Source organism: Sorghum bicolor, chromosome 1 (assembly GCF_000003195.3).
Source record: "Sorghum bicolor cultivar BTx623 chromosome 1, Sorghum_bicolor_NCBIv3, whole genome shotgun sequence".
Taxonomy (NCBI): domain Eukaryota; kingdom Viridiplantae; phylum Streptophyta; class Magnoliopsida; order Poales; family Poaceae; genus Sorghum; species Sorghum bicolor.
In genome coordinates this window covers 14,713,591-14,740,684 of record NC_012870.2, presented here as the reverse complement: position 1 = coordinate 14,740,684, position 27,094 = coordinate 14,713,591, and the positions used below count along the sequence as shown (strand labels likewise).

Sequence of the window (27,094 nt, the reverse complement as noted above, 5' to 3'; positions counted from 1 at the left end):
CGCCATGTAGGCCTCTTCGTCCACCGCCTCCCCCAAGTGCGGCCATGGCGGATGCGGGCACCGAATCTGCGGCCAGGTAGGCCTCTTCGTCCTCCTTTTGGATCTGCTATCTAGAGTTCTGACGAGCTCTCCCCTTCTCTTGCTCAACTCCAGTGAGCTTAGAAAAGAGAAGAGGATTTAGGGAGACAGGCAAGCGGTGGGGAATTGGTGATGGTCAATGGGCGGCTCAAGGTTGACAGTAGTAGGGGCAGTCGGCCTAGGTCAGAGCAGGAGATGCTCTCCAGAGCTGGAGAACATAACGACAGGTATGCTCGTCAAAGCTACCAAAGATGGCAGCAAGGGAGGGGGGAGGGGACCCTAGTGCCCGCGGCAGGGCGGTGGCCAACGGTCGGGGCGAGGGCATCAAAATCAGTGAACCCTAGATTTGGTCTGTGTTTTTTTTTTTCCTTTTTTTGGCAACCAAAATAATTTCTTTCCCCAAATTGGAATGTGCAGCCGGAAATCCAATTTCCGGCACATGCACGCTCTAGCAAAGTCCAATTATTAAACACACTATGTTTTTTTATCCACAATAATAGATCTTTGTACTAGGTGCCATAGACCATTGCATTGCAAATCCAACCGTCCAAGAGATCGGACAAATTTAGTAGTACTACTGGTACTAGGTTTCATCAGTAGAGGGTCTCAGGCTCCTAGTTCTCACTTCTCAGAGACATCGACCCAGCCACCCAGGAACCAATGGCACAACGCAGTCCAGCAAGCCAAGGGGCCATCAGGCGCTACTTCATCAGTAGTAGGTGTGTTTCTTCTTGTTCGCCTTCCACCGCTTCACTATGTAGGCTACTGCCTCGCCCATTGGTGCTCTCTGGTCCTCCCTGAAGTTCCACAGCTCTGGTATGGGGTACCTGCCGCTTGGATTATACTCGTTCATCTCACGGAGGGCCTTGACCACCACATCGTGTGCCTTCACACCCAGTTCAGCCTTCAAAGCTTGCAGCTTCTCATCATCCTCCATAATTATTTCCTGCACCAGCCAATGAATGTTGTTTAGACACTGCACGCACGCTTCAACACAGGTTAGCTGAAATAATAAGCATTTCAAGCTAAAGTCAGCTTCAGCTTCTGAAGGGATTTTGTTGCGACAAATTACTTTTTTTTTCTATTTCATGAAGAACTTGTATTGAATTTCAGTCAGTGTGTCAAGCAGAAGTGGTTTCGCTTTCACACCACATTCTTGTGTGGAAAAGAAAAATACTGTAGTGCTAATTGTAGGAAGTACTAATGTTGACAAGTTGGATGGCAGAAGCACAAAGAAAATGCTAAAAATAATGACTTGGCTACTATCTGGGCAATCTAAAAGTGACTCAATGCACACATGGTAAAATTGAAAGTTAACTTATTTTGGATATAGCTCAGTTAAATTAAATCGAGAACAGATGGACAGAAGGAAGTGCAGTAACAGTTGGCTCCAGTGAAACTATTTCAAGCTTTTTGTATCTTTGTTTACAAATCGGTTTTCTTCCTGAATTACAAAACTGGAAATGTTCTTCAAAAAGATTAATGGTATTTACAATTCATTCAGTTCAAAAGAGTATTCTGCCAATTTAATGTGTCGCAGACATGCTATAATATCTAAGTAGGTGACGTATTTGATGTCCAAAGAACATTGCAAGCAAAGGACTTCCATGATGATTACCTAAAAAAGTGTTTCTAGTACATATTCCCACAAGCCACAAGGTTATAAACTCAAACGACACTTTCTTATCTACTAGCATCCAAGTCACAGCAGCAACACACAAACAAGCAAAGAAACAATGGTATGAAAAACAGGAAACGAACTATTTCACAGTCCTACAAGTTAACAAATAAAAAGCACTGCTTTTATGGATTACTGAAATAACATAACTCAATTCAATAATTCAAAAATTTGTAGCTCATAAAGTAATACGGTTAAATAAAATCTGTATCTCTATGGCACCCAAAAAAAACCCAGAAACCTAGAAAGCATCTCTGACCCTTTTAAAGGAACAACTACGAACCTGCTGCTGCTACCCATTTTCTAACCACTGCAAGAAACTACATAAAAGGGGAAAATGAGAAGCTATTGAGCAGTGAGGAATGAAGCACCTTTGCCTCTCCACCAACATGTATAACTTTGAAAGGATGCCATTCTGGATGCCTGATCTCATCTTCCCATTTCGAGCACAGAATTGCCAACTCCTCCTCATCTGCAATTTTCTCTTTGCAAGCAGCAAGGAAAGTTTTCTCATCAAGCTCACCCATTCTTTTGACACCAACAGTGGATCGAGCTGATGACATATTAACTAGGCCCTACATAGCAAGTAAATTGTTCTCAGAGAAAGAAAAAAAGGAACAAATAACTGAAGAAGCTGAGTCGCTAGTATAGAGCTTATACAGTAATCAGTTCTTTCTTGGCTTCTTCCAGCTCATCATTGGTTCTTCGATGCTTAATAATAAGGGCCTGGTTCACAGAATCAATACCCTCCATTTCTTCATCTTTCTCTTTAAGTTCTTCATGCAACTTATCGAGCAACTCCTTCGATTTTGCATCTTCCTCTGCCATATGCTTCTGTACCTCAAGATTCCCCCTCAGTTGTTCTCTTTCCAGTTCAAGTTTTTGTTTGGAAGCCAACTGCATTTCTAAATCATATAGCGTCTTCATAATTTCTTCTTTCTCTTGCTGCAGTTTTTGGCCAGTTAGAACGGATTTTCACCAGGTAAATGCCCAAAATAGTGAGAGTGCAATACCTCTTGTTCCTTAACAAGTTTTAAGAACTTCTCATCTTCTTCCTTCTGCTTTAGGGTTGCTAAATCAAGAAGCTTGTTCTCCTTTGCAATCTGTAAGAGCATTTAATAGCAAATATATACTATTAAATTAAATAACATCTCAGAAAAAATATATATACATACTAAATAAGAAACAGATGAGAAGCTTGTTGAGTTCAGGAACATCAAACAGTATTAGAAAACATAACGAGGACATACCTCTTCTTTTGTCGCTTCAAGCTTTTCTCTGTCAGTACTATTTATAACCGACTTTTCGAGTTCCTCATGTCTCCTGGCAATTTCTTTTTTCTTGGTTTCCAGTTCTTCATGCAATTTAATATTGTCATTAATTATTTTCCAAGAATTTCGACGAGCAGCTTTCTGCATTTTTAGTATCCCTGGTGATCAAAGGAGCAAAACAAACTCAGTAATTTCAGAGAGCACATGACCACAACGTGCTGAATCCAAGTATATTTAGCCATTCAGATTTTGTGTTTCAAATTTCGACATAAAGAAAACAAGTAATATCATTTAGTAATTAGTATGCTATATATGATGTAAAAACGAGTGCAAGACCAAAATGTATGTACATACTTTCATTGTGCTCTTCAACCAATCGATCATTCTCCTCCAACATCCTAGAAAGTTTCATGACATTCACATTCTTCTTCTGCTCCAGTTCAAGCATGTGTTCATTTGTGTCCTCAATTTGGAGAGCATAATGAACTACACGCTTGCCAGTTTCTTTCAGTCCCTCTCGTTCCAGGTCAGCGACACTTTTAAGATTTCCATTTTTCCGTAGATACTCCCCAATTGGCCCAGGGGAGTTGAAATCATCTGTTTTTGCAATCCATCCATAAAGATCGTCCTTTCTGCAATTTCGTTTTTTCCAATCAGGCTTACTGTAGTGCTCGAGTATGAAATGGTTTTCAAAAGCCATTGCATCCTTAAATCCACTCAAGTACTTAGCAAACTCGATGATAGCGCAAAACGGTTGGTCCTTCTCATCCCCAAGAATCGTGGCTTGGAGGGGTCTGAACCGCGAGAGCTGCGCTGTTAGTCTTTCTTCACTTTCCCTGGAAAATTCTTTGCCTTTCATCAACTCACACTGTAAGTTAACCACAATGCCCATCCATGGCGACACAAAAAGATCTTCATCTTTTGGAGTTTTTGGCTTGTAGGGAACAATTTGCAATGGTTTGTCCAACGAGCTGGCTATATCCTTCTCCAAGAACATAGCAAGCCCCAGGTGCGATGCCCTCACCTTGGCAGTGTGCTTAGAAGAAGCCCCTATTCCTGTGGCATGCTGCAGCAGATCCTTCAGGTTGTAGTCCTGCCTCTTCCTGCCAGGGCAGAAAGGGCAGCCGAAGGCCTGGCCACGCTTCACTTTCAGTTTTCCAGCTCGGATTTGGGCATAGATCTTCTCCTTGTGCTCAGCGATATCTGAATCGCTAATGTCTGAGTCCTCTGCAGAGTTATGTTCCATTGCAACAGGAGAAGTGGGAGAAAATCCTGAGGATGAACACATGGAAATTAAAAGTAAGTGGCATTACGTACTGATTAAACAATAACAACAGACAAATATAACACTGTCAGTTGGACATCCAATGAAACACTACTGTAGCAACTGTAGAAACAAATGAAGAAATGGGCATTTGCGCAGGAAAACAGGGTGCGGAGAGGGAGGCGGTGTGTTCGTGTGAATCGTGTGCCCCCTATGGTGTTTAGCCAAACAATGCGATGCATGTGGAACAACAGAATTTGCTTTGTCCACAGTCCATGCAAGTCAAATGCTTTTGGACTGCAGTAATGAAAAAAAAAAACATTTCCACCTTATGCTGTCCCGGCCCTAAACAACACAATCGATTCCGGATGCACAGTAGTCCCAAGTTCGAATCATTCTTTTGGAAACAAGTGAATTCTTTTTGGGAAAAGAGTGAAGTGCAAAATCAAGATTTCGAGTCACTTCTGCCTACTCACCAGGGCCGGACCCAGCAAAGGGCAGCCGATAACTTTTTGCAAAATAATCGAAGTTAGTAGCCATGATAAATAAATGCTTATACGTACACTTGTAACTAGATGTGACGCGAGTGCAAATAGTAGGCCTTGTTCACATCTAAAAAGTTTTTAAATTTTGACAACGTAGCATTTTCATTTTTATTTGACAAACATTATCCAATCTAACTAGGCTTAAAAATTCCTTTCGCGATTTACATATAAACTGTGCAAGTAGTTATATATTTCACAATATTCGATGTGATGGAGAACCTTGTAAAGTTTTAGGTTTTTGTTTGCATCTAAACAAGGCCTAAGTTATGTTACGGACTTAGGATTTTGGGGATCGGTTTCGCGCAGCAGAAAGGGAAGACCAAGGCGTGGGCGTACCTGGTGGTGCTCCTCGCCGCCGGCGAAGCGCAAGGGCCCGAAGACGACCTGAATCGATCGGGCGGCTACGACCTGGACACCTTGCGGCGGCGTCGCCGAGAAAGATGGGAGCAGAGAGAGAGCGCGCACCGCTGGGCCTGCGGGGGAAGAACTGATCGGCCGCCGGCCGGGGTTTTTCTTAAAAAAAAATGGAGGGCACGAGCACTGTTGGGTAGAGTGCTGGTCATTGTTTATTTTCGTTCTTGTACAAGGTTCGGCATGGTTGGTTGGGGGGAAAAGAGTCACTTGCTAATTAAACATAAAAAATACTCCCAACCAAAAAACTTTGATGACGTTTTTTCTCTTCATTCAGATTCGGTGTCTGTCCCTGGGCGGAGCCCGACGAACGTGACGGTGATCCACGCACTGGCCTTGGATACGATTTCCGACCGTATTCGAGACCGAATTCGTTTAGAGAGGTTGAGATCTGTCCGTATCTGAGTCCGAATGTTTAATATCCGATACCGTTTCCGTATCCGAATACCTGAATCGTATATTTATAATATCGACATCCAACCGTATCTTATCCGACATTGTTGACATTATCCGTATTTGAATCCGAATCCGACCAAAAATATGAAAACAAATATGATATAAGTGATATCCGTTTGTATGCGATCCGTTTTCATTCCTACCCGCCACCCTGCCGCCGCTCCGGTGCGCCGTCGTTTACGTGACCCTGCCCAACGAACGTGACGGATGTGTCTGGCCTGCCGTGAACGACGTGCCGGCAGCCGATCCCGTGGGTCAGACGCGTGGAAACAGCCGAGTCGGACGCGATCACAACAACTCAGCGAAGTGTACTTTCATCCGCTCACAATAACCACTCACAACAAATCAGTATACTTCCAGCGCCGCTCACAATAACCACTCACAACAAGTCAGTATACTTCCAGCGGCTCTCAACAATTCACAATAACCACCACCACAAATCAGCGAATAGTATTTGCGCATCCATGAGTCGTCGAGATAGGTTGCTACGAGAGTAGCGGATACCAGCCAAGCCAAAGAAATCTTTGAAGCCAAATCAAGCATTCATCGACAGACGAGGAAAGCACATGAACGACCATCATTTTTTGCAACACAAAGATAAATCCATTTTCTCGTCACGGTATTTAACACCCACAAAGCAACGGTGAAAGGAACTGCAAATTTAACCCAGGTACAGGTACTACAAAACTGGCTCTGGAGAAACAAGGTAGGTAGGCTAATGAGGAGCGATTGCAAGGTCAGCAGCAAATGACATCTTCAGTTCTTTCAGCGCTTGCCGCCGCCGCCGCCCAGCTTGGGGCCCTTGGAACCCTTCTGAACCGCGCCCTTCGACTGCGACTTCTGGGACTTGGTCACCTCCGCCTTCTTTGCCTTCTTCTCATCCTTGGTCTTCTTGATGCGCTCCTTGATCTCGCTGCAAGGTCAAGGCGGTACAAAGCAGAGATTTTATTGGTTAGACCAACAATTGGTTACCACTGTCCTAGGCATAAATGATGGCTTATCATATACAAACATACCGAAGAGCAGCTTCCCTAGCAGCATCGCGCACCTCGGGCTTCTCAGCTCTCTTCTTCTGGATCACTTCCAGGGAGGCACCCACAATTGACCTGGAGTATGGCTTCTTGGTGGTGCGGCGCCTCTTCTTCACAGCTTCAGCATGGATATCCTACAGAAAGAAATAGCAAATACATGTAAGAGGTTCTAGACTTCTATCACCGTTATGAGAGCATGGCAGGAATAATTGTTGCTGCAACGATCTAGTTAGATGTCATGCATCAAATAGATCCATACAAAGACAATTACAGATAAGACTAATATCGATGCAACAATCACATGATTCAGCAGACAGATAATTACATTACCTAACATTAACAGCTGTGGGTTTACTAGTTGAGTTATATATCAGTGCTGTTCATAGCAAAGGTTTATGTTACATATCAATCATAATCCAGAATGGCAAGAAATTGCTCAAAGCAAAGGTTTACTGTCCTGGTACTAGTTTATTTAAGACTTGAAAAACCATTAAAATCCTTTTGTTCAAAAAAAAATCATTAAAATCAACAACTATCAACCTTTGAAGCTCAACTCAGAGGTTGAAATATTTAGCTAACACAAGAAAGATGTAGCTAATCTATAACCAACACTATGATTGAATGAAATTCTTTATACAAGAAAGTTGACTGGGTAAAATATCACATACCTTCTTGTGCTGCTTCCTGTACATTGCTGTCCAGGTAAGCTTTGCAGGCTTCAGACGGTTGTGGAAGTAGCGCTTGCATTTCGAGTTGGCAAAAAGGAAAACCTATAAAATAGATTCAATCTCTTTCCATAAGAACTTGTATATAAGCTTAGAAATTTCTAATAAAAATATAACAGCTAGTAACCTGAGAATCAGCGCGAATAAATCGGATGCCCTTCCCAGGATAAATCTTCTGGCCGCTGAAGCGGCAAAGTTCGGTCCTGCAAGGAGATGATCATACTTAGAACAATTTTGAGATCCGTAGGGCATTGATGAACCAGATCTATTAATATATTCATTTGGAATAAAAGGAAGTACAAACTTACTTCAGCACCATCTTCTCAACTTCAAGAAACCTTCACCAACTGCATATTTTACAGGAACCAAAGAAAGAAAATCAGAATTGATGATATGTACATTTGACAAAACCTGATAAATATGTGACAATGTATTAAGCAACAAGGCTAAGTTTGCGGACACAATAATAACATGATTAGATAGGCAGAAGAAACCAGGTAAGTTCACAGCCACACAAATACCAGGATTTGACAAGCAGCAGAAACACAAGCAAAAGTTTGCTGCAAGGGTTCTATCCTGGACTCCTAGTGCATCGCGCACCTAAATGAAATAGGCAACTATGCAATGCCGAAGGCTAGAGTGCATGGGCTTTCAATTCAAAAGGGTGTCAGAAACATCTAAAAGACCAATAGAATTCAGAAATCAAAAGATTTAGCTGTAGGGTGACTACTGGCAGCAGAAATACGGAACAAATCTCTGCTGCAAAGCGGGTTCCCGGGTTCATATAGCACATACACAAAAGTTTGGCAACTACGCTATTGAAACAGCTACATCGCCACAGTACATGTGCCCTGATCCGTCCCAGGGGAAAGGAAACCTAAATCAAAACGCACAAATAACACCTAATAATCACCTACAGGTGCAACAAACAAATATAAATCCATCAAATGACCAAAACCAGATCACGGGAATGGAATCAGGGACGGTTCTAGCGACAACCACACGAGATACGGCGAGCGCAAGAGCTACTCTAAGTCTAAGGCAGAATCGAAGGAAGCCCCACCTACCGAGCGGAGGAGCGGAGCCGGGGGCGGCCGCGAGGCGACGGTGGCGGCGGCGGAGAGAGGAGGCGAGTGTGTTCGTGGTTCCGCTAGGGTTTCTTATATGGCCGGCTTATATTAGCTCATGCGTGGGCTGGCTGACTGGGTTCGGATAAGCTGCGAAGTGGCCGCTTTTGGGCCCAAAATCCTATTGTGGGCTTTAGGCATTACAATCAACCCATGGGCTTTTTTCAGCGAAATTAGGAAAAAGTCATTCCTACCTTCATCATGAACTAATTATCCGGCCCTTCAATAATGGTGTAAACGAGATTAAAAAAATAATGGTGTAAATTACTCTACCTTCCTACCCATGTAGAAATGGTTTTTAAGGCGGTTTTGTAAATAACTGATATATATTTTTAAAACCACATAAAATGTCTATAAGTTTATCAAATTTTTGAGAGAAAAAAATCAAGAGATAGATTGGGATAAGCCAAACCAAAGTAGAATATTTTAAACTCATGGATATATCTTTGGAAGCTTCTGAAAAGTAGAATTAGCTCTACTAGATTGGAAAATATCTATACAAATTTTAAAAACTAAATGCATTCTAAAGCTTTTTACAACAAAAATTATGAGATGAAACATGAAAAATATACAACATATATTTAATGTTGAATACATTCATGATTATTGCACCTCATGTTTTTATTGTGAAAATTTTTAAAACACGTTTCAGCATTGATTTAAATGTTTTTTGGGAATTTTCTAGATTTACTATATATTTTCTATTGTCTAGAGCTAAATCTTTTTTTTGAAAGGCTTGAGAGGTACTTTTACGATATCTAAATATTTTTTATCATTAGGATTTTTCTCAAGATTTTTAGAACCTTAGGGACGTTTTTGTGTTTTAAAAACTTGCCAGGTATTTACCAAAAAAATTAAAAAAAAAAGATGAAATCATCTTGGGAACCACTTCTAGCTAGGGTAGAAAGATAATATCAACGGTTTTCAGAGTTGAGGGAATAAAATGTCTTATTTCAGAGTTTAAGGAGGAAAATCGTATCTCATCAAATGGAGTTTTTTTCTGCATAATTACCTAACTATGGTGTCGTGGTTGTTTACCGTTGATACTGCCGAGTTATTTTGTTACAAAAATTAGCATTAATTGTTGAGCATCTACTGCTACTTCGAATCTGCAACATCCCAGATGTTACGAAATTAATGAAACCTAATCACGATCATTAACATGCTTTGTGTTAAGCACTTGCAATTGTACAGTGAAGGAAAGTTGTACTCAACTTTCTTAACTTGCTTACTTTCTATAAAGCACTGGTATGCCTCTCATCATGCATCATACATCATGGTATACATTTCATCGTATTAAGCAAGGCATCATTCTTTACGTGTAGTGCATATGAGAGTGGGAAGACTCATGTGATTGAGTCTCGGGGCAGGTCCATCCACCTAAGGTGTTGGTGCCTACTGGACCTTTCTCGGGAAAGCTAACATTCTCTGCAACACAGGCAAGCCCCGGATACATTTAAACCCTTCCTTGAGTTTTACAAATCTTTACATCACTTTGTGATAATGATTTTTGTTGCATTAAGTGGTTAGGAGTTTAGTGATAACCTAATTGATGTATTACTAATCTTGTCTATTACTATATCATCCTTGTTACTTGTTATTCAAAAATGCTTAGTAATGCTTAGCTTGCTTAATGAGATAGGCTTTTATAAAAAAAAATATAGTTTGAAGGGTTCTTGTGAAACAACTTAATGAATAATGAAGGTTAATCATTAATATGAGACCAGATGGGTAACTTGCATTGGGAAAGAAGTCTTAGTGTAGTGTTTCTGTCTGTGTTGATTAATAATCGTCCGTTGTTGGTCCTTGGATCAAGAACTTTTATAGTACTAGCCACATACTCAGCTAAACCTTGTTTCGGCTATTCTATTACGAGAATGGCTACTTGCACATTGGGAGTGGAGAGATGGCAAGAGTAGTGTATACCCTCCTAGTAATGGGATGGACGATGGAGCATTGTGCTCTCGGGTGGCGCGGGGCTCGATCTTGTGTTGGAGGATCCATAGACAGGACTGATATATCTAAGTCAAGCCCTGCATATATCATGTGGTTAGGAAGCCCCAGCTGGGTCTATAAAGTGGTTCGAATCGTCGTTTGCTCCGCGAGAAAAGGAGACTTGGTCCTCACACCCTCATCGTTGTTAACAAGTGGAACTTGGTTAAGGAATGAGAAAGGTTGAACAAAAAAAGTGTTTGCTTTAGTCTAGGATCACTTAGATTCTTTTAACGACATTCAGGAGTAGTACAACGCTTGCATCCCTTGATCCATCGACATTCCAGCGTGATTTGACATGACACACTAGGCATTCCATTCCATTGTGCTCACAACAATCATGGAGCGCTACGGTTGGCAGTCCTTACCATATTTTTGCATGCCAACAAATTTTGAAAAGAATCCCTCATATTTGTTTGATTATCCTATTATATTTGAATTTGCTTTTTTTTATATATGGAAAAGGGTAGAGTGATGAGTGTTTTTGAGAGACCAGCCCTTGGAACCACGTCAGAACTTTAAAGATGGCTTGTGGAGCACCTCAAACTCGAAGAGGCCCAAACACACAAATGGTCATAACTCATAAAAAGGTTTGCAGTGGATGAGGCCTTGTTTAGTTCGCAAAATTTTTTGTTTTTGGGTACTGTAGCATTTCGTTTTTATTTGACAAACATTGTCCAATCACGGAGTAACTAGGCTCAAAAGATTCATCTCACAAATTACATGTAAACTGTGCAATTAGTTTTTATTTTCGTCTATATTTAATACTCCAAAAATTCGATGCGACCAAAAATTCGATGTGACGGAAAATCTTGAAAATTTTTGCGAACTAAACAAGGCCTGATATGGTTTGCCCCAGCCCAATGTTGTTGCCTTGTAGGGTTTCAAATGCACCTGCACAAGCTAGCAGGATGGTCTGAGTTTGGGCGTTGGATCAGAAACTGGATGGTAAGTCTTCGCAAAATCATACAGAGCTGAGCTCCAAAATTCATGCCTAATAACAGGCCCAGCCGCCCAGTCATGTCTGAAATTGAATAGGGTTGTTATGAATTTGGACAAGACAGGATCATGATCGGCTGTTCTATTGCCGTCTCACGCATCGACCCGACATACTGTTTACCAAAAAGTGTCTAGCGTTGTCACCGGAGATGATGCTGCTGCCTGTCTCGGGGTCACGTGGCCGAGGCAGATCTCGGGTCGCCACGTGTCCACCACTGCTCCATTGGACATTTGCAATGATCCAGCAAAACCTGTGAACCCCCCATCAAGTGCATTGTACAGTAGCGAGTTGTTAGGCGACAACTTGTGTGTTCTGATGATCCCAGAGGCTAAGATAGTACTACTACTGTGACCGATGCTGCAGCAGCTCATGTGCTCGTCTCAGTCTTTTACAAGCGGCTCCTTGATGACGACGACGATGATGTGGTCTCAACTCTCAACAGGGAGAATCACACACACACTTGTTTTCTGCAACAAACACGCTTGCTTTGTTCAGCTGGAGCTAGTTGGTCTGGAATGGATGTTCCCTGCACTTTCAGTCTCATCTCGTCATGTAATGGCTCTTTTTCTTCCAGCAGGTCGTGGTTTCACTGCGCTGAAAGAAATGCAGTGAAACTCTACGTTCTACGGCGGTGCTAATTGCTAGGAAGGCATCGAATTCTCATCTCCGTGGGCGTTCAGTTAAACCAACGGACTCATCAGTGAGCTTCACCAGGTCGCTGTCACTATCAGCCGTGAAACTAAGTTTTCAGCAGATCTGGTTGTCTCCACTGCACGGTCTGTCAAATATTGATTCCTGACTAAGCATACAGCAGCAAGTTCCATGATACTTCGTCCCTCGTCCCCAGGCAGCTGACAGGGCACTTCATTAGGTGGCAACGCTGCTTAAATTATACTAGGGGTGCTGTTTTCTGTAGCTGGGCCTGGGGGAAACTACACCGGCAGGCATCTGAAACTTCTCTCTGTTTTGCATGATTGCATCTGCACCCAAGAAACCAACCAGCCATATGTATGTATCATTTGTTTGCAGGGTTGTTATACTGTCAAGCAAGTATAAATACCCCCAATGAGCTTCGGTCTCGGCAACTCAGGAGCAACCCGTCTCTATCATCGGACCAAAGCCTCCATCGCATCCATCTAGCCTGCCCTGTAGAAAAACAGAGAGCATGGATCACATACTGCATGTACAAGTAGAACACCAGAGCAGCGCGAAGCACTGCGACCGAGGCGTTGCGAGGAGCGCCGGCGCCGGCGCCGACGCCTCACGAGTCACCTTAGCGCTCGCGGCCATCGCTTTCCTCGCCCTGTTCTTGTCGTCCTTCTCCATGGCCAGGGCCACCTCGCAAAACTCGTCCACTCTACCTGCTCGGCTCCTCGCTGTCGCTGGCAGCATTTTCACCAGCAAGACGGCGCTGTTCGTGCTCTCCAACGTCATCTTCATCCTCCTGGCCGCCGACTGCCGCTGCCGCTTCGCTGCCACCGCATCGGCAGGCGATGCCGCTTCTTCCGGCGAGCCTGGTGGAGTCCTGGAGAAACAAGCACAGCATCATCATCATCATCAGGTGCAGGTGGAGCAATGTGCCGTGCCCGTGCTGTCAAGTGTCCTATGTTCAGAAAGTCTTGATGGCCATGGTGAGCAAGAAGGTGAAGACAAGTCCACAATGTCTGACAATGCCAGCACGTTACCAGATGATGAAGAGCAGCCGTCGGAGCTGGAGCTGGAGCTCAGGCTTGGTGAAGAAGACGGCAGCACCTTGGACTTGGAGGAGACTGTTGATGATGTCGAGGAACCGACCTGCGAAACAGCTCAAGGGCTGGACAGGTTAGAGATCAGTGAGCTCAACAAGAAGTTCGACGAATTCATAAGAAGCAGAAGGGTGAAATGGGTAAAGGAGGAGGCTTACTTGCTGTTGTGCGAGGTCTGAATTGTTGCAGATTATTAGATGTAATTCACCCTGCCAACTAACGATTCAGTTGAACTGTGCACTTGGGCTCTCTGCCCTTCTGAAAAATAGAATAAAAAACACTGTGGAAATGTAACCTTAGAATTACTTGGTACAGCACCTGTTATTTGTGGTGCCTACTGTTTTTTGGACAATGAAAATCAGAAGCACGCATTGCAAAGAACAAAGACCAAGTCAGCATCACTGACAAATTTCAAATTTGAACCCTATGTTATGCAAACATGACCGCTGGATTATCTTTGTGATGCAACCACGACACCAGGTTAGGCTGCAATATCACATATTCAAGGAACAAAGCATACAACGAACAAAGAATGGGCCTCCACTGACCACATAGATGACCCTCACTTAAAAAGTTGCGAAGAGCATGCAAGGAACAAAGAACCAGTAACCAACAGGATCCATTCAGAGAAGAACCAGGAGCTAATCGTCGCAGGCAACCACAGCAGTTTATGTACCTCCACTGGTTAGATCAGAGCTGCAAAGCATCCTACATTCCCAAAACAGGGCAAGTTACTGACCAAAGGCATCGCGGTTAACAACAGTTAACATGGTTACAATCATTATAGCTACTGGGCTCGAGCTTGTCAGCCCTCATCCTATACTATGCTTTGATGCTTTGACTTCATCTTGCCAGGGTCTTCATTTCCAAATTAGTCCTCGTCTGCCTCCGCTAACTTGGCCAGCTCATCAAGAATTATGGACTTCACAGTATCTTTCATTGAAGATACGTCCATCTTGTAGCGTTTACCTGTAACATTTTGTTTCCTAGAATTTAGAACATTAAGCATTGGCAAAATAATTCAAATCCTGACGCATGACATTAAGAGGCTTACCGAGCATCTTAAGAATGTCACTGAATGTAACCTGGAAAATGAATCAATGAATCAGTTAGATCTATGTGGATCACACTATATATAAGAAAGATAGTACAAGGTTATGGCAACAAGCAACAAAAGTGGAACTAGTAAGAGGAATCTGACAGCAAAAGCAATGTAAATCTGCATTCCAAATGCTGATCTAAGAAGACAAACCAGAAAATAGGGTAAATCAAAGTTCCAGTCTAACACAGGCTGAAAATGCATTTTATACATGCAACTCAGAGTTAAGTCAACTCACAGTAGCTTATAATTCTCTTATGAACCAAGGTTGATTTCATTTATAAGAGATGTAGTCCATTTATACTATTATATCTGAATACATATTGCTACTCTGCCTAAACACTGTAACTCACTTTGTCAAAGTCGGCCTTCTTAAGAAGTTGAACAATAATCTTTTGCAGTTCATCCTTGCTGGGAAGAGCTTGTTCTGCTTCTGCTGATTCCCCTTTGCTTGTTGACCCTTTCCCTACACAAAGCAGTAGAGCACACCATTAGAGGAGGAGGGGGGGGGGGGGGGGGGGGGGGTTGAATGAATGACATGATACGAGTAGTAAAATATCCGTCCCACTACAAAGGATACAAACAACAAAAAAGATGAATGTCCAAAGTAACTGCAGGTTATAAATGTAAGAGTAAGAATAAAACCAGAAGGTCATTTTAAACTATATTATAAAAATTCACTAGTCTCACCATCTTTCTGACAAAAAATATCAATTAATCTACTGTGTATTCTCACAGATACAGAAAAATATATAGCTCTTGATCATAATTCATCATAACACAACAATTTGAAAGTTCAGAATAGCAAGCAGAAATATTGCATCTATAAGCAATGTATCAAAGGAAAGCATGATTTATGGTATCATGGATATTACCATACAGTGACTAATCAGTCAAGCGATAATCGTACCTGATGATCTTCTTTCATTGGTCTCTTTTTCAGAATTTGTTGTGTGCTTTGGCGTAATGGGTTTACTCTTCCTAGAGTCAAGGTTTAAATCCACAGCAGACCTCTGCTTATCCTTAGAACTTTTCGGCGATGATGAAACTCTGCTCGAACACTTGCTCAATGTACCTACAGGAGCTGTCTTTGGAGAAATCCCTGTGATTGCCTTCCTTTTAGTTTTAGCTGTAGATCCTTTTCCATCTACAGACTTCTTACCTGCCTTTACTTTTCGCCGGCCATATCTATCTTCCTGCTCACTATCAACTTCTTCACCATCATCTTTGTTTTCCTCACTAGCAGACTTCATGTGATCATCCTCTTCATGCCCTTCTTCAGCATCTTCATCAGATTCTGACTCGTAATATTTCTGCCACCTTTTGCGTGAAGTATGTTCATCATCAAGTTTCTGGTGTCACACAAAGGGCAAATAAGAGTGAGTCACAAAAAGGGTGATAGCTACAGTAACAGATATCACTGATCATTACAGTTTGGAATTATCAAGTATCTGGTTGTACAGCAGCAATTGCACATGTAAAACTTCCATGCAATATGAAACAAACTAGAAATTAACAGAAGGTAAATATGTAAAGCTTCTTTCAAGTTAATGGCAAAGAACTGTGATTAAATAGATTGTGTCACACCAATACAAGATGTTACCTTCCTAGATCTCTTGTGTGTGTCTTCTGGATTCTTAGTTGCACTCCCCACTTCTCGTTTGCGCTTCCTAGAATTTGATCCCTGCACAGTACAGAAGTGTAAAACATGGAGATAAGTAAAGGAAGAAACACTGAAGCAAACGTTTTGTTCATTGTTGTTGGAATCCATAAATAAATCTCAGAAAGTGCATACCCATTGTAGCCACAGATTTACCTGATCATCAGAAAGTGTAGAATCGTCCTTAGCGCGGGGCTCAGCAATGAAATCCAGCAGCTTCGCCACAATGTTATCCTGCATGGGTAACTCAGTTACAGAAAAAACCGAAATTGCATCATGCATTCATGCTGCACTCTGATTCAAGTTAAGTAAGCAAGATAAAAGATATTCATCAACCTTTGTACTATTTAACCTTGAAACTGGAATAACAAGCAGATTGCAGAGATCCAATAATGTTTCTATCGAACATTTGTCAAGCTTCTCCTTGGCCTTGGCTCTATGCTTTTTCTACAAGAAAGAGAGCCGCCAAAGTTAAAATAATAATCTCAGATAAATAGTGCAACTACTGATCTGTGAAATTTGGGGGAAAAACAATGATGCTTACATCACTATCATGCCACAGAAATCCAGAGAACTCAAGTATATGGCTTTTGAAATCAACAGCCTGTAACAATTTGTCAGGATAAGTATATTAGAAAGAATCTTGGAATGAAGCTTTAGCATCAATGACAATTTGTGCAGAATTCAACTGTGATAAAACAACAAATGAAAAACACGAGTTAAACTTGAAGCAAGTAATCCCTCTGTATATAAATGTACACTGGTTTTTGGGACTCTAGCTTCAGTTGAGCTGGTTCACATTCCTGGACCTTCTTTTTAACAAAATGTATACCAAGAGGCTACTAATTTGCACCTAATTTATATCCCAGACTTCCAATTTTCAAAGGTAGCCTCATAACTTGAAATTTTACAAGTGTTTCGGTCAAAAGCCAGAAGCAGTGAGCCAGTGACAAAACCAAACCCCAGAAAAAAGACTAATAAGGTGTATCTGCCAACATGTAAAGTAAAAAACCACATTAATCATTTTGTTCATCCTGTAAGTACTCCATTTATTAGCAACAATGTTATCAAATCGTCTAATCGATCCTAGTCACCATGGTGCCGATCACCCCAGCTAATGGTGACTAATTGTGATTAATTGCGACTGATCGTGACTAATCGTAGTGCATAGTTGATCATCATGTCACCGGTCAGCCTGACTAATCGCGAATCATGAAGAGTCGGACAACTTGATAACATTGATTAGCAAGACCGGTTTAGACAGGCTAGCTTATCAAAGGAAGTAAGATGCTAATCTAAAACAGATTGTTGCATAGGATTAAACCTAAGTTCAAGTAAAAGCCTACAAATAGGTATATCAACATAGCAAAGTTCCAGATTACCTGCAGATATTTTCATTTGTGCGCCTTGGTCCTAACTCATAAGGCATGAACTATACAAGTTACTGAGAATGTCACTTAGGCCAGGTGAATTATGTATTCATGGTCCACAGACATGGAATCGTTCAATATAACATATTCTTTCCAAAGAGCTACGATGACCTCGTCAGAGATGTTACTATGTTTTTAACTGTCTCAGATGAAATGATTAACTGAAGTCTAGAAAAATCCCACAACAGAACATGAGTCATTTTAAAAGCGCAACATTTATATTTTAAATTACCTTCCCAAACCTCCCAAAAAGGATTTGATGGAGAAGCTTAAGCTCGGCAGGTTGTTTATTTGATATTCTCTTCGCAACTGCAAAATATTCAAATCTGAATCAGCAGAGTATATACTTACATGTACAAAGAATTGATGTTACGGGTCATTGAACTGCAGAATCACTACTGCAACATAGAGATAATGCAACATTGCAACATGCAAAAATTCTGCCAGGGCACTAACAATATAGAAACTTAAATTCTGAGAAAGCACAAGGTGCAGTTCCAAAACAGGAAACTGATATAGTCAATCGAAGTCAAAGATACAAAAATATAAGAGTCACACCACACCAGTCTCGAAAACTTTGAAATCAGGTATCAATAACTTCTATATTAAGACTTGTTTAGTTCCAAAATTTTTTGGAAAACGGCCACTGTAGCACTTTCGTTTGTATGTGACAAATATTGTTCAATTATAGACTAACTAGGCTTAAAAGATTCGTCTCGCAAATTACAGATAAACTGTGTAATTAGTTTTTATTTTCATCTATATTTAATGCTTCATGCATGTGTCCAAAGATTCGATGTGACATAGAATCTTGAAAAAAAATTGGGTTTTGCGAAGGAGCTAAACAAGGCGTTAGTTTGGAAACAAGAAAGTCAGAAGTGTAGATTTGTCTTCAAAGATACTTTCATAATCTCATCCTGGATTTTACGCATATATTCTGAAAAGATGGTGGCTGTCAAAGACATACTTAGAGATTGTGTTAGGACAGGAGGGAGTAGGTTACCATGCCATGTGAACAAAATCGTTTGTTTCCTAATCAGATTAAGGCCATGAAGTTGTAATTGTTAAGAAAATTGCAGGCACCAAAAAAAATGTAGAAGATGGAAACCCCCGGAGATACACACTTTAACAGGGCCATTGGTTTCACCAAGAATCATATACTTCATAGCATACTATACCACAATATATAGTTAAAGAAAGATGGCATTATGAGGTCATCTTAGGTTTCATGTACCAAAAACATATTTATATGCCTCAGGTTAGATTGTAAGGGTGCAAAATGCAGTGTTTACGAAACAAAAAATAGAAAGATATTGCGACATAGTTCCGCACCGCCAGGTATATTCTTCAAAGGTGTGCCACGACCCTGCATTGACATGTTTATAAAGCATTATGAAATGGCACAGTATGACAGTTGACAACGGAATCAAATAGGAAAAGATGTCTGTGAGGATATAACCTTCTCAACAATAAGTGGCTCCTTCTCAATCACTTCAACCAACCTCTCCACTGTTTTCCTAGCACGCGCCGGACGATCAAGAGAATAAGGACTTGGGGTACTCAACAAGTTCTTGGCTTCCCTAGACTTAGAACCATCTTGTTTCTTATCCTTTCCATGGTCCTTTTCTGTATCAATCCTTGCCTTCTTGCTCTTTGGTTCTCCATTCTTATTCTCTTCCATGTCTGACTCGCCAGCTTGTTCCACTGTCGCCTCGCCATCCTTCTCTTTTTTATTAGACACGCTTCCATTTTCTGCCTCTTCTATGTCAGCATTTGCTCGTTTGGTCCCTTTATTTTGTCCCTCATGTTTACATATATCATCTATTTGATTGTCTTTCTTTCCCTCTTGTTTACCAGCAGTAGTGTTTCCCTTTGTTTCCATTTCATCATCCTTCTCAAAAACTCCCCTTTCAATCACACCCACTTCATTCTTCTCAGAAGTTACGTTTTCGTTCACTTCCTCTTCCTCTTCCTCTTGCTTCTCAGCAGCCACTTTTCCATCATGTGTTTTGTCCTTTTCCTCAGCAGTCAGCTTGGCATCTTGTTTCTCTTCCTCTTTCTTCTCAGCAGCAACATTTCTGTCCCATTTCTCTCCCTCATGCTCCTCAGCAGCTCCCTCTTGTTCATTTTTTGCTGCCTCATCCTTGCTAGAAAGAACTCTTTCTACCTCTTCCAATCCGTCCTGCTTCTCCTTGGTATTTTGTTCTCTATCATCCACTTCTTGCTTGCCCACATTACCTTTTGCCTCCCCTTTCAGTTCCTGCTGACTCTCCTCAACACTTTCTTCTCTATCACTCACTTCATGCTTATCAAAACCACTTTTTTCTTCCTCTTTCAACCCATCTTGCATTTCCACACCAATCTGTTCTCTATTGTCCAGTTCTAGTTTATCTACTTCTGCTGGCACCATCTTATCTTCGTCTTGTTTCTCCATGCATATGATTTGTTTCTCTTCAGTCCTGTTCCCACCTTCTTCCTTCTGTCCATTTTCTTTAACCTCTGCATGTACAGCCGCAGACTTTGATTCAGCCATCATAGTTTCCCTGCCTACTGCTGCCTTGGCACCATGACTATCCTCAGTCTTAAATTCCTTGTCTTCCTTCCGACATGCATCTTCCTTGTCGACAATGTTCACATCATCAGCTTGAACATTGACAACATTTTCCTTCTCTTCATTATGCTCCTCCTTTGTTTCCTTCCTCTCATTTTCCTTTACCGCTGCATTTCCAGCATCACTCTTTGCTTCAACCGTCTTGATGTTCTCACATTCTGCTCGGTTGGCATCCTGACTATCATCATTTTTTCTCACCTTATCTTCTGTTTGACATGCATTTCCCTTGTCAACTATTATCACATTCTCAGCTTCAATATTGCCATCATTTTTCTTCTGTTCAGCCTTGAACTCCACTTCTCCATTTTTCCTACTTTCTATTACCTCTGCAATTTCAGCATCAATCTTTCCTTCAACACTCCTCATGTCCTCACCATCTGCTGCCTTGCCATCATGAATACCCTCATTCTTTAAATTGTTATCTTCCTCTTCACATGCATATTCCTTGTCAGGCACTTTTAACTCCTCAGTTTCAGTAGTGGCATTATTTTTCTTCTCTTCAGTCTGGCCAGCTTTGTCTTCCTTCTTCTCATTTCCTTCTACCTCAGCATGTCCAGCATCAGTCTTTGCTTCAACCATCTTGATTTCATCACCTTCTGATGCCCTGGCATCTTGCCTATCCTCATTATTTCCCACCTTGACTTCCTTCTGGCATGCATCTTCGTTGCCAAAAGTTTTCACATCATCTTCAATATTGGCATTGTTTCCCTTCTCTTCCATCTTGTCCTCCATTTCTTCCTTCTTCCCATTTCCTTGAGCCTCTGCATTTCTAGCATCAACCTTTGCTTCGACCATGTTCATTTCATCAGCTTCAGCTACCTTGGCATCCTGACTATCCTCATTCTTTCCCTCCTTATCTTCCTTCTCAGCCATTTCAATGTCATTGGCATGATTTGTCTTCTCTTCTGCATTGCCTTCCTTTTCTGGCTTCCTATTTTCTTGTGCCTCGGAATTCCTAGTATCAGCATTTGCTTCAATCATCTTGGTGTCCTCACCTTCTGATGCCTTGGCATACTGATTATCCCCATTCAGTCCCTCCTTAACTTGACACACATCTTCCCCAGGATCAAAACTGGCTTCATGCTGTGTGTCAACCATTTTCACAACTTGTGTGTCAACCATTTTCACATCCTTAGCTTCAATGTTGGCTTCATGTTGCGTATCAACCATTTTCACAACCTCAACTTCAACAACGGCTTCATGTTTTGTGTCAACCATTTCACCATCCTCAGCTTCAATATTGGGTTCATGCTTTGTCTCGACCATTTTAACATCCACAGCTTCAATATTGGCTTCATGCTGTGTCCCGACCATTTTAACATCCACAGCTTCAATACTGACTTCATGCTGTGTCGCGATCATTCTAACATCCACAGCTTCAATACTGGCTTCATGCTGTGTCTTGACCATTTTAACATCCACAGCTTCAATATTGGCTTCACGCTGTGTATCGACCATTTTAACATCCACACCTTCAATTATGGCTTCATGCTGTGTGTCAACCATTTGAACATCCACATCACCAACCACATTAGCAGAACCTGAATTGGCTTCGTTCGTATCATCGGTCTCCACAATATTTGCGCCCTCATCTGCCGCACACTCTGTGCCATTTTCACAGCCACTCTTCACTTCATTGGCATCATTGCTAGTCACTGCCACTTCCCTACTCTCTTCAGAGCCATACTTCTCAGCATCATTCTTCTCTGAAGCAGCAGATTCTCCATCCGTCAATGGAGGTGGATCCTCTGCTGCTGTCGCTGGGTTTTCCCCAGACATCTTGATTGGCCACAATCCTCTATCTGCTCCAGGAAAATGCAGAAAAATGTCATCAAAAGTGTAAGCAATGGAAAACACACACACACACACACACACACACACACACACACACACACATTGTTAAATGTTATAAAGGGACTGCTAAAAGGGGAAAGAAAAGGCTTTACAGAAAACAACTGTGTATGAGCTACAATACAAAAAGGTAGATACTGTAAAACATAACAAAGAGTGTAAAGTCATAAGAAAGATCGTACATTGTCTTGATTAACCGCAAAGAATGCTAAATATTTCCAAAATCATCAGATGATTAACCACACTCCCCGATAGGTAAGTATGATTGGCCAACTTGATTACTTTTTAATGCATGATACAGATCGGCTAAACCATTGAGCACGAACACCATCGTACGTGTAAGCATAATGAAAGAATGAATGTATAAACTTGTAAGTACTAGATCGGATCCGAACACAAGCATCCAGATAGCTTCAAGCTAGGGTTCGGGTGCTCGGTTTCGCACAGTAGAAAGGGAAGAGAAGGGGTGCCGTGCCGATACCTGGTGGCTGCTCGTCGCCGGCAAATCGCCCGGACCTGGGCACCTGCCGTAGGGGTGCGGTGGCGGTCGCCCGGTTGTCGGCGACGAGAGAGCGACGAAACGGCAGTGGTGAACGCGGGGTTTTCTGGGGGTGAACGCAGACGGGGCCCTCGGAGGGTTCTCTGGGTTTTTTCCTTTTACGAGTTTTTTTTTCTTCTGTATAAAACTTTGCCTTGGCCAGGAGCGGCATGGCTGATGGCTGTGTTTTGATTGGTGCCGGCCAGGCACGTGACACGTCACGCACGTCAATCCCGTCAGCCAGGTGTGGCCTTGTATAGTTCCGAACAAAAAGTTTCCAAAATCGAATATTTGGACATATATATACATATATATTAAATATAAGTAAAAATAAATTAATTATATAGTTTAGTTAGAAATCACGAGACGAATCTCTTAAGTGTAGTTAATCCATAATTAATCTTGAGTGATACAACTATATGTGCTAATAATAAATTAATTAGGCTTAGTAAATTTGTCTAACTGTTTCTAGCCAAATTATGTCATTAGTTTTTTTATCAGTATCCGAATTCCTTCTGACATCTAAAAAAATCCAATATAACATCTAAAAAAAATTTCTTCTCCAATAAACAAGACCTCAAGCAAACAAGCAGGTTTGGTTGCCCCAGCAAAACAAGCACGCACAGAAAGCTTATTTTCGATTAGGATCAGAATTGATCGTTGACAGAAAGCTTATTTAGGAGGCCATAAATCAAACAACCTCTCGGCTGTTAGGTTTGCGGCCTGCCAAACAACTTGTTTCCCATAGAGGAATCTCAACCGTCACACGACCAAAATCAAAATCGATAGCTTATGAGATTTTTTTGGCAAGTAAAGATGTATAAATATGAAAACAAACACGTTTAAATGCTAATAACTAAGGCTAGTCTTAATGTATGTTTCATGGAAGTGTCATGCATATTAAATAGAATGCTACGTAAGCAAAATTACTGACGTGACAGGGTCATTAAAGGAAGGAGTTTCATCAGATGAAAGAGGAGTTTCATTCCCATAAAACTCATATGGCTCGGTTATTTAGTTTATAGTTTTGCTAACTGTGTCATTAAATTATACATTGAGACTGGCATAATCATTTGTTATATTTCTTTTCTTTAAGGGCGTAAGCGCTTGCCATTTCGCCAGCTTCGTGGAATGAAAAAAAAAATTGCCAGCCACATGGTACGGAGTAAGGCTAAATGACTCGTGGCTGGTTCGCCTCAGCTCGGCTCGTCTTATTACGATAACAAGTCGAGTCGAGCCAAAATTTTAGCTCATTAGCTATAATGAGTAAACTTGAGCCAATCCGTGAGTTGCTCGTGAGCCAAACGAGCTACAATATTAGAGAAAAAATCATATAAATATTTTGTTGGACTTAAGACTATTGGATATATTATATTGTATTGTTAATATTTTTAAGCTTTAGATAAATATAAATATTATATTTTATGTACTTTTTATACCTCGCTCGTGAGCTTATCGAGTCGAGCTGAGCTGGCTTTCTAGCACGTTAAGATAACAAGACGAGCCGAGCTAGTTCGTTATCTTAACGAACTAAAACGAGTCAAGCCGAGCCGATTTGGCTCATTATCCACCCTTAATATGGAGGGAAATGAGGTCGTGCTGGATCATAATTTTAGGGTTAAATGTTCTTCCCATCCACATAACTACATAAGCAATTACTCCCTCCATTTATTTACCGAAGTGATCTTACCAAAAAAAAAATTCTATGAATCGAAGTCATCTAAGCTAAGAACAATTATTTTCACCTTTTCTCAAACACATGCGGCTTCTCTCACTGGTCTAATTAATTCAACTGTCTACATACATCTTCTTTCACTGGCTGAATTAATTTCTCTTGAGGCCTTGTTTAGTTCCAAAAAATTTTGCAAAAATAGGAATAGTAGTAGTTTCGTTTGTATTTGACAAATATTATCTAATCATGAACTAATTAGACTCACAAGATTCGTCTCGTCAATTTCGACCAAACTGTGCAATTAATTTTTATTTTCGTCTATATTTAATACTCTATGCATGCGTCTAAAAATTTGATGTGACGGAGAATCTAAAAAATTTTGCAAAATTTTTTGGAACTAAATGTTGGCTATTTTAAACGCAAACAGAAAAATCTGCAAGCGCACGGATACTAATGTAGCTTTCACTCGGGAGTATTCCAGAGTATCGATTTTCCACAGGGAACGTGAGTGTACTAATTAAGATTCAAGATCGCCCAAGGATAACTATATAATTATTTTTTGTGGGAAGAGAGGAACTTTCCTGAGAGTTCTCTAGTTGATCTAAGAATCAAGAATTACTTTAAAGATTATTTATTTAGGAACATCAGAACACTAACCACAGAAAGAGATGAGAAGGGGGGCTAGGAAGCTCTGACTACGGTCCTACAAACACAAACACTGATCCGAACGGGGTGGAATACGTCGACCGTTAGGGCTGTCACTACCCTAGGCTACCACAACAATCCGCAGGATTGGGTGCAATTCTAGGTAATTGCAAGACTAAACACCATGTCTAATCTATTAATTACTACTCTAGCGTTGCAAAGACTAGAGCACTTAATGCAAGCGGGAATCCAATAAATAACTTGGATGTAAATAAAAGTAATTAAAGAACTCAGGAATTATGAATTGAAGAACTTGGAGAACGATGAAGAATGAACCAGTCGCTGCAAAAGTACAATGTTGAGGAAGATCCGACAGATTCGGCTCCTCCTCCGTTCTCCTCTTCTCTCTACCTATTTTCTAGATTACAACTAGAACTAACTAGAACTAGATGAACTAGAGGGATCCTCTCTACTTGGATGAATAATTGAACACTAGCTTTGATTCTATAGAAGAGATATCTCCTCCAGTGGCCAGGGGGCTACTTATATAGCCCCTCCAAATAAATGTGGGCCGTCGGATCAAACCAACCTTAATCGTACGGTTTTCCTTAATCCCTTAGGTCGGTGGAGCATGATCCGCGAGGCGGGGCCTGATTGGCCGAGACACCTGGGCGGGCGCCCAAGGGGGGAGGGCGGGCGCCCAGTCCCCGAGCTCGCTTGGCGTCCCATTCGTTCCCGTGGCTTCTGGAGTCTTCTAGATAATAGAAAATTGCCGCACACGTTAATATCTTTATGTAAACCCGACGTGTGGGCCTTTCCTCCATGTTTCCTTATAACCCCCTGCATAAATAGACAAACATCAAAACTCGTGAAATTCTGTTAGATAAAACCCTAAGTTTTGGATGTTGGTTGCATATAGGTCTTTTTCCATGATTAGTAGACGGTTAAATGTGAGCATTAAGGACCGTCAACACTAAACAAGGCCTTAGTCACTATGCACGACCCTAAAATGACTCTAATAAATGAAACCCTAATAAGATCTAGACCTAATCCTAGGCCACTGCCCTAACCCAAAAGAAACAATCTACGTCGGATCTATACATGATATCATATTTTTAGACATGTAATAATTTCCAAGCTAGATGCGGTCATTCAGTAAGCCTGTGCAAATTGAGGCCCGCCCATGGCCTGGCCCAAGCCTGCCAAGTTTTAGCCCGCCCACGAACCTTATAGGACGGGCCTGGGCACAAATCCTATTGCCTAGAAAAAAAATCTTGATCCAAACCCGACTCAAAAACATTGTTTTTGCTATTTTATACTATAAATGCACGAAATAGCCCGCCTAGGTTAAGGTCCCGCTCGAAAAATTAGACCTGACCTGCCTAGTGGGACGGTCGTGGGTGTGATTTTTTTGGCTCAAAATAACCAGACTTTTTTCACCCCGGGCCACAAAATGCTCAAATCAGTCATTCAATTTCTAGCTAGCACCACTACCACTACCCATAAGCCAAAGAAGTCATTAATTATTATAGAGCCATAAATTAGGTGGGCTAGAGGTGTATTTTTGGGCCAAGAGTTTTTTTAGTCTGGTGTGGCCTTAAAAACCTCTTAGTTGCTACCTGACCGCCACTCCGTTCGGTAGCCCGGTGAAAGCCCTAGTTTGGTTTTGGATAATTGATGAAACCCTAGTACTAACCTCTTTACTAAGTGTGTGTAGACTTAATGAGGTTAGTACATGCCAAGTGATGGAGCAAGTGATGATCATGGTGATGATGGTGATGACCACAAGATGATCAAGTGCTCAACTTGGAAAAGAAGAAAGAGAAAAACAAAACCCTATGGAGATCAAGGCAAAGGTATTGCTTAGGGTTTTGGTTTTGGTGATCAAGACACCATAGAGGGTGTGATCACATTTAGGATAGATAGCCGTACTATAAAGAAAGGAATTCTTTGGCTAAGCGGTTATCAAGTGCCACTAGGTGTCATTGTTCATGTGCATGCATTTAGAACCTAATGAGCTAACTTAACTCCTTCAAAGAAAATGAATGTGAAAATGCTAACACACGTGCACGCTCGTTGGTACACACGTTGTGGTGTTGGCACACTTTGAGAAGGAGGTGGAGTTTCAAGGGTAGAGAGGGGATGGGTTCCTCTCTCCCTCCCGCCTCGCAAGCTCGGCGGGATTCGGCGCTTTTCGAGAAAATGAAGTGCATATTTTCTATTGCGCCGGTGGGAAATTTGGAGAAGTAGCGGGAGTGTTTCTCG

The 27,094-nt window shown here is 41.4% G+C and overlaps 3 protein-coding genes across 4 annotated transcripts; all 3 read right to left on the bottom strand.

Annotated features, from left to right (window-relative positions):
- LOC8062984 (factor of DNA methylation 1) lies at positions 483–5,475 on the bottom strand. The gene is made up of 7 exons (XM_021458635.1): positions 5,173–5,475; positions 3,382–4,299; positions 3,007–3,185; positions 2,770–2,859; positions 2,417–2,701; positions 2,128–2,331; positions 483–1,024 (listed from the first exon to the last, which is right to left on the bottom strand). Exons 2-7 carry the CDS (start codon positions 4,271–4,273, stop codon positions 788–790), a joined length of 1,887 nt encoding a protein of 628 aa, XP_021314310.1. The 5' UTR covers positions 4,274–4,299; positions 5,173–5,475; the 3' UTR covers positions 483–787.
- Positions 6,227–8,649, bottom strand: LOC110434501 (60S ribosomal protein L24). Of its 2 annotated transcripts, none has more exons than XM_021458636.1 (6): positions 8,527–8,649; positions 7,768–7,806; positions 7,587–7,662; positions 7,403–7,504; positions 6,720–6,868; positions 6,227–6,616 (listed from the first exon to the last, which is right to left on the bottom strand). In XM_021458636.1, the coding sequence occupies exons 2-6, from the start codon at positions 7,776–7,778 to the stop codon at positions 6,469–6,471; spliced, it is 486 nt and encodes a 161-aa protein (XP_021314311.1). In that variant the 5' UTR covers positions 7,779–7,806; positions 8,527–8,649; the 3' UTR covers positions 6,227–6,468. The 2 variants fall into 2 exon arrangements, with proteins under 2 accessions (XP_021314311.1, XP_021314316.1); XM_021458641.1 differs by having other exon boundaries at positions 8,523–8,636.
- Positions 13,848–22,684, bottom strand: LOC8062983 (trichohyalin). Its single transcript, XM_021445728.1, has 13 exons — positions 22,456–22,684; positions 18,972–21,925; positions 18,845–18,878; positions 17,745–17,821; positions 16,627–16,686; positions 16,419–16,529; positions 16,239–16,316; positions 16,026–16,106; positions 15,585–15,774; positions 15,333–15,506; positions 14,776–14,888; positions 14,378–14,408; positions 13,848–14,292 (listed from the first exon to the last, which is right to left on the bottom strand). The coding sequence occupies exons 1-13, from the start codon at positions 22,682–22,684 to the stop codon at positions 14,195–14,197; spliced, it is 4,230 nt and encodes a 1,409-aa protein (XP_021301403.1). The 3' UTR covers positions 13,848–14,194.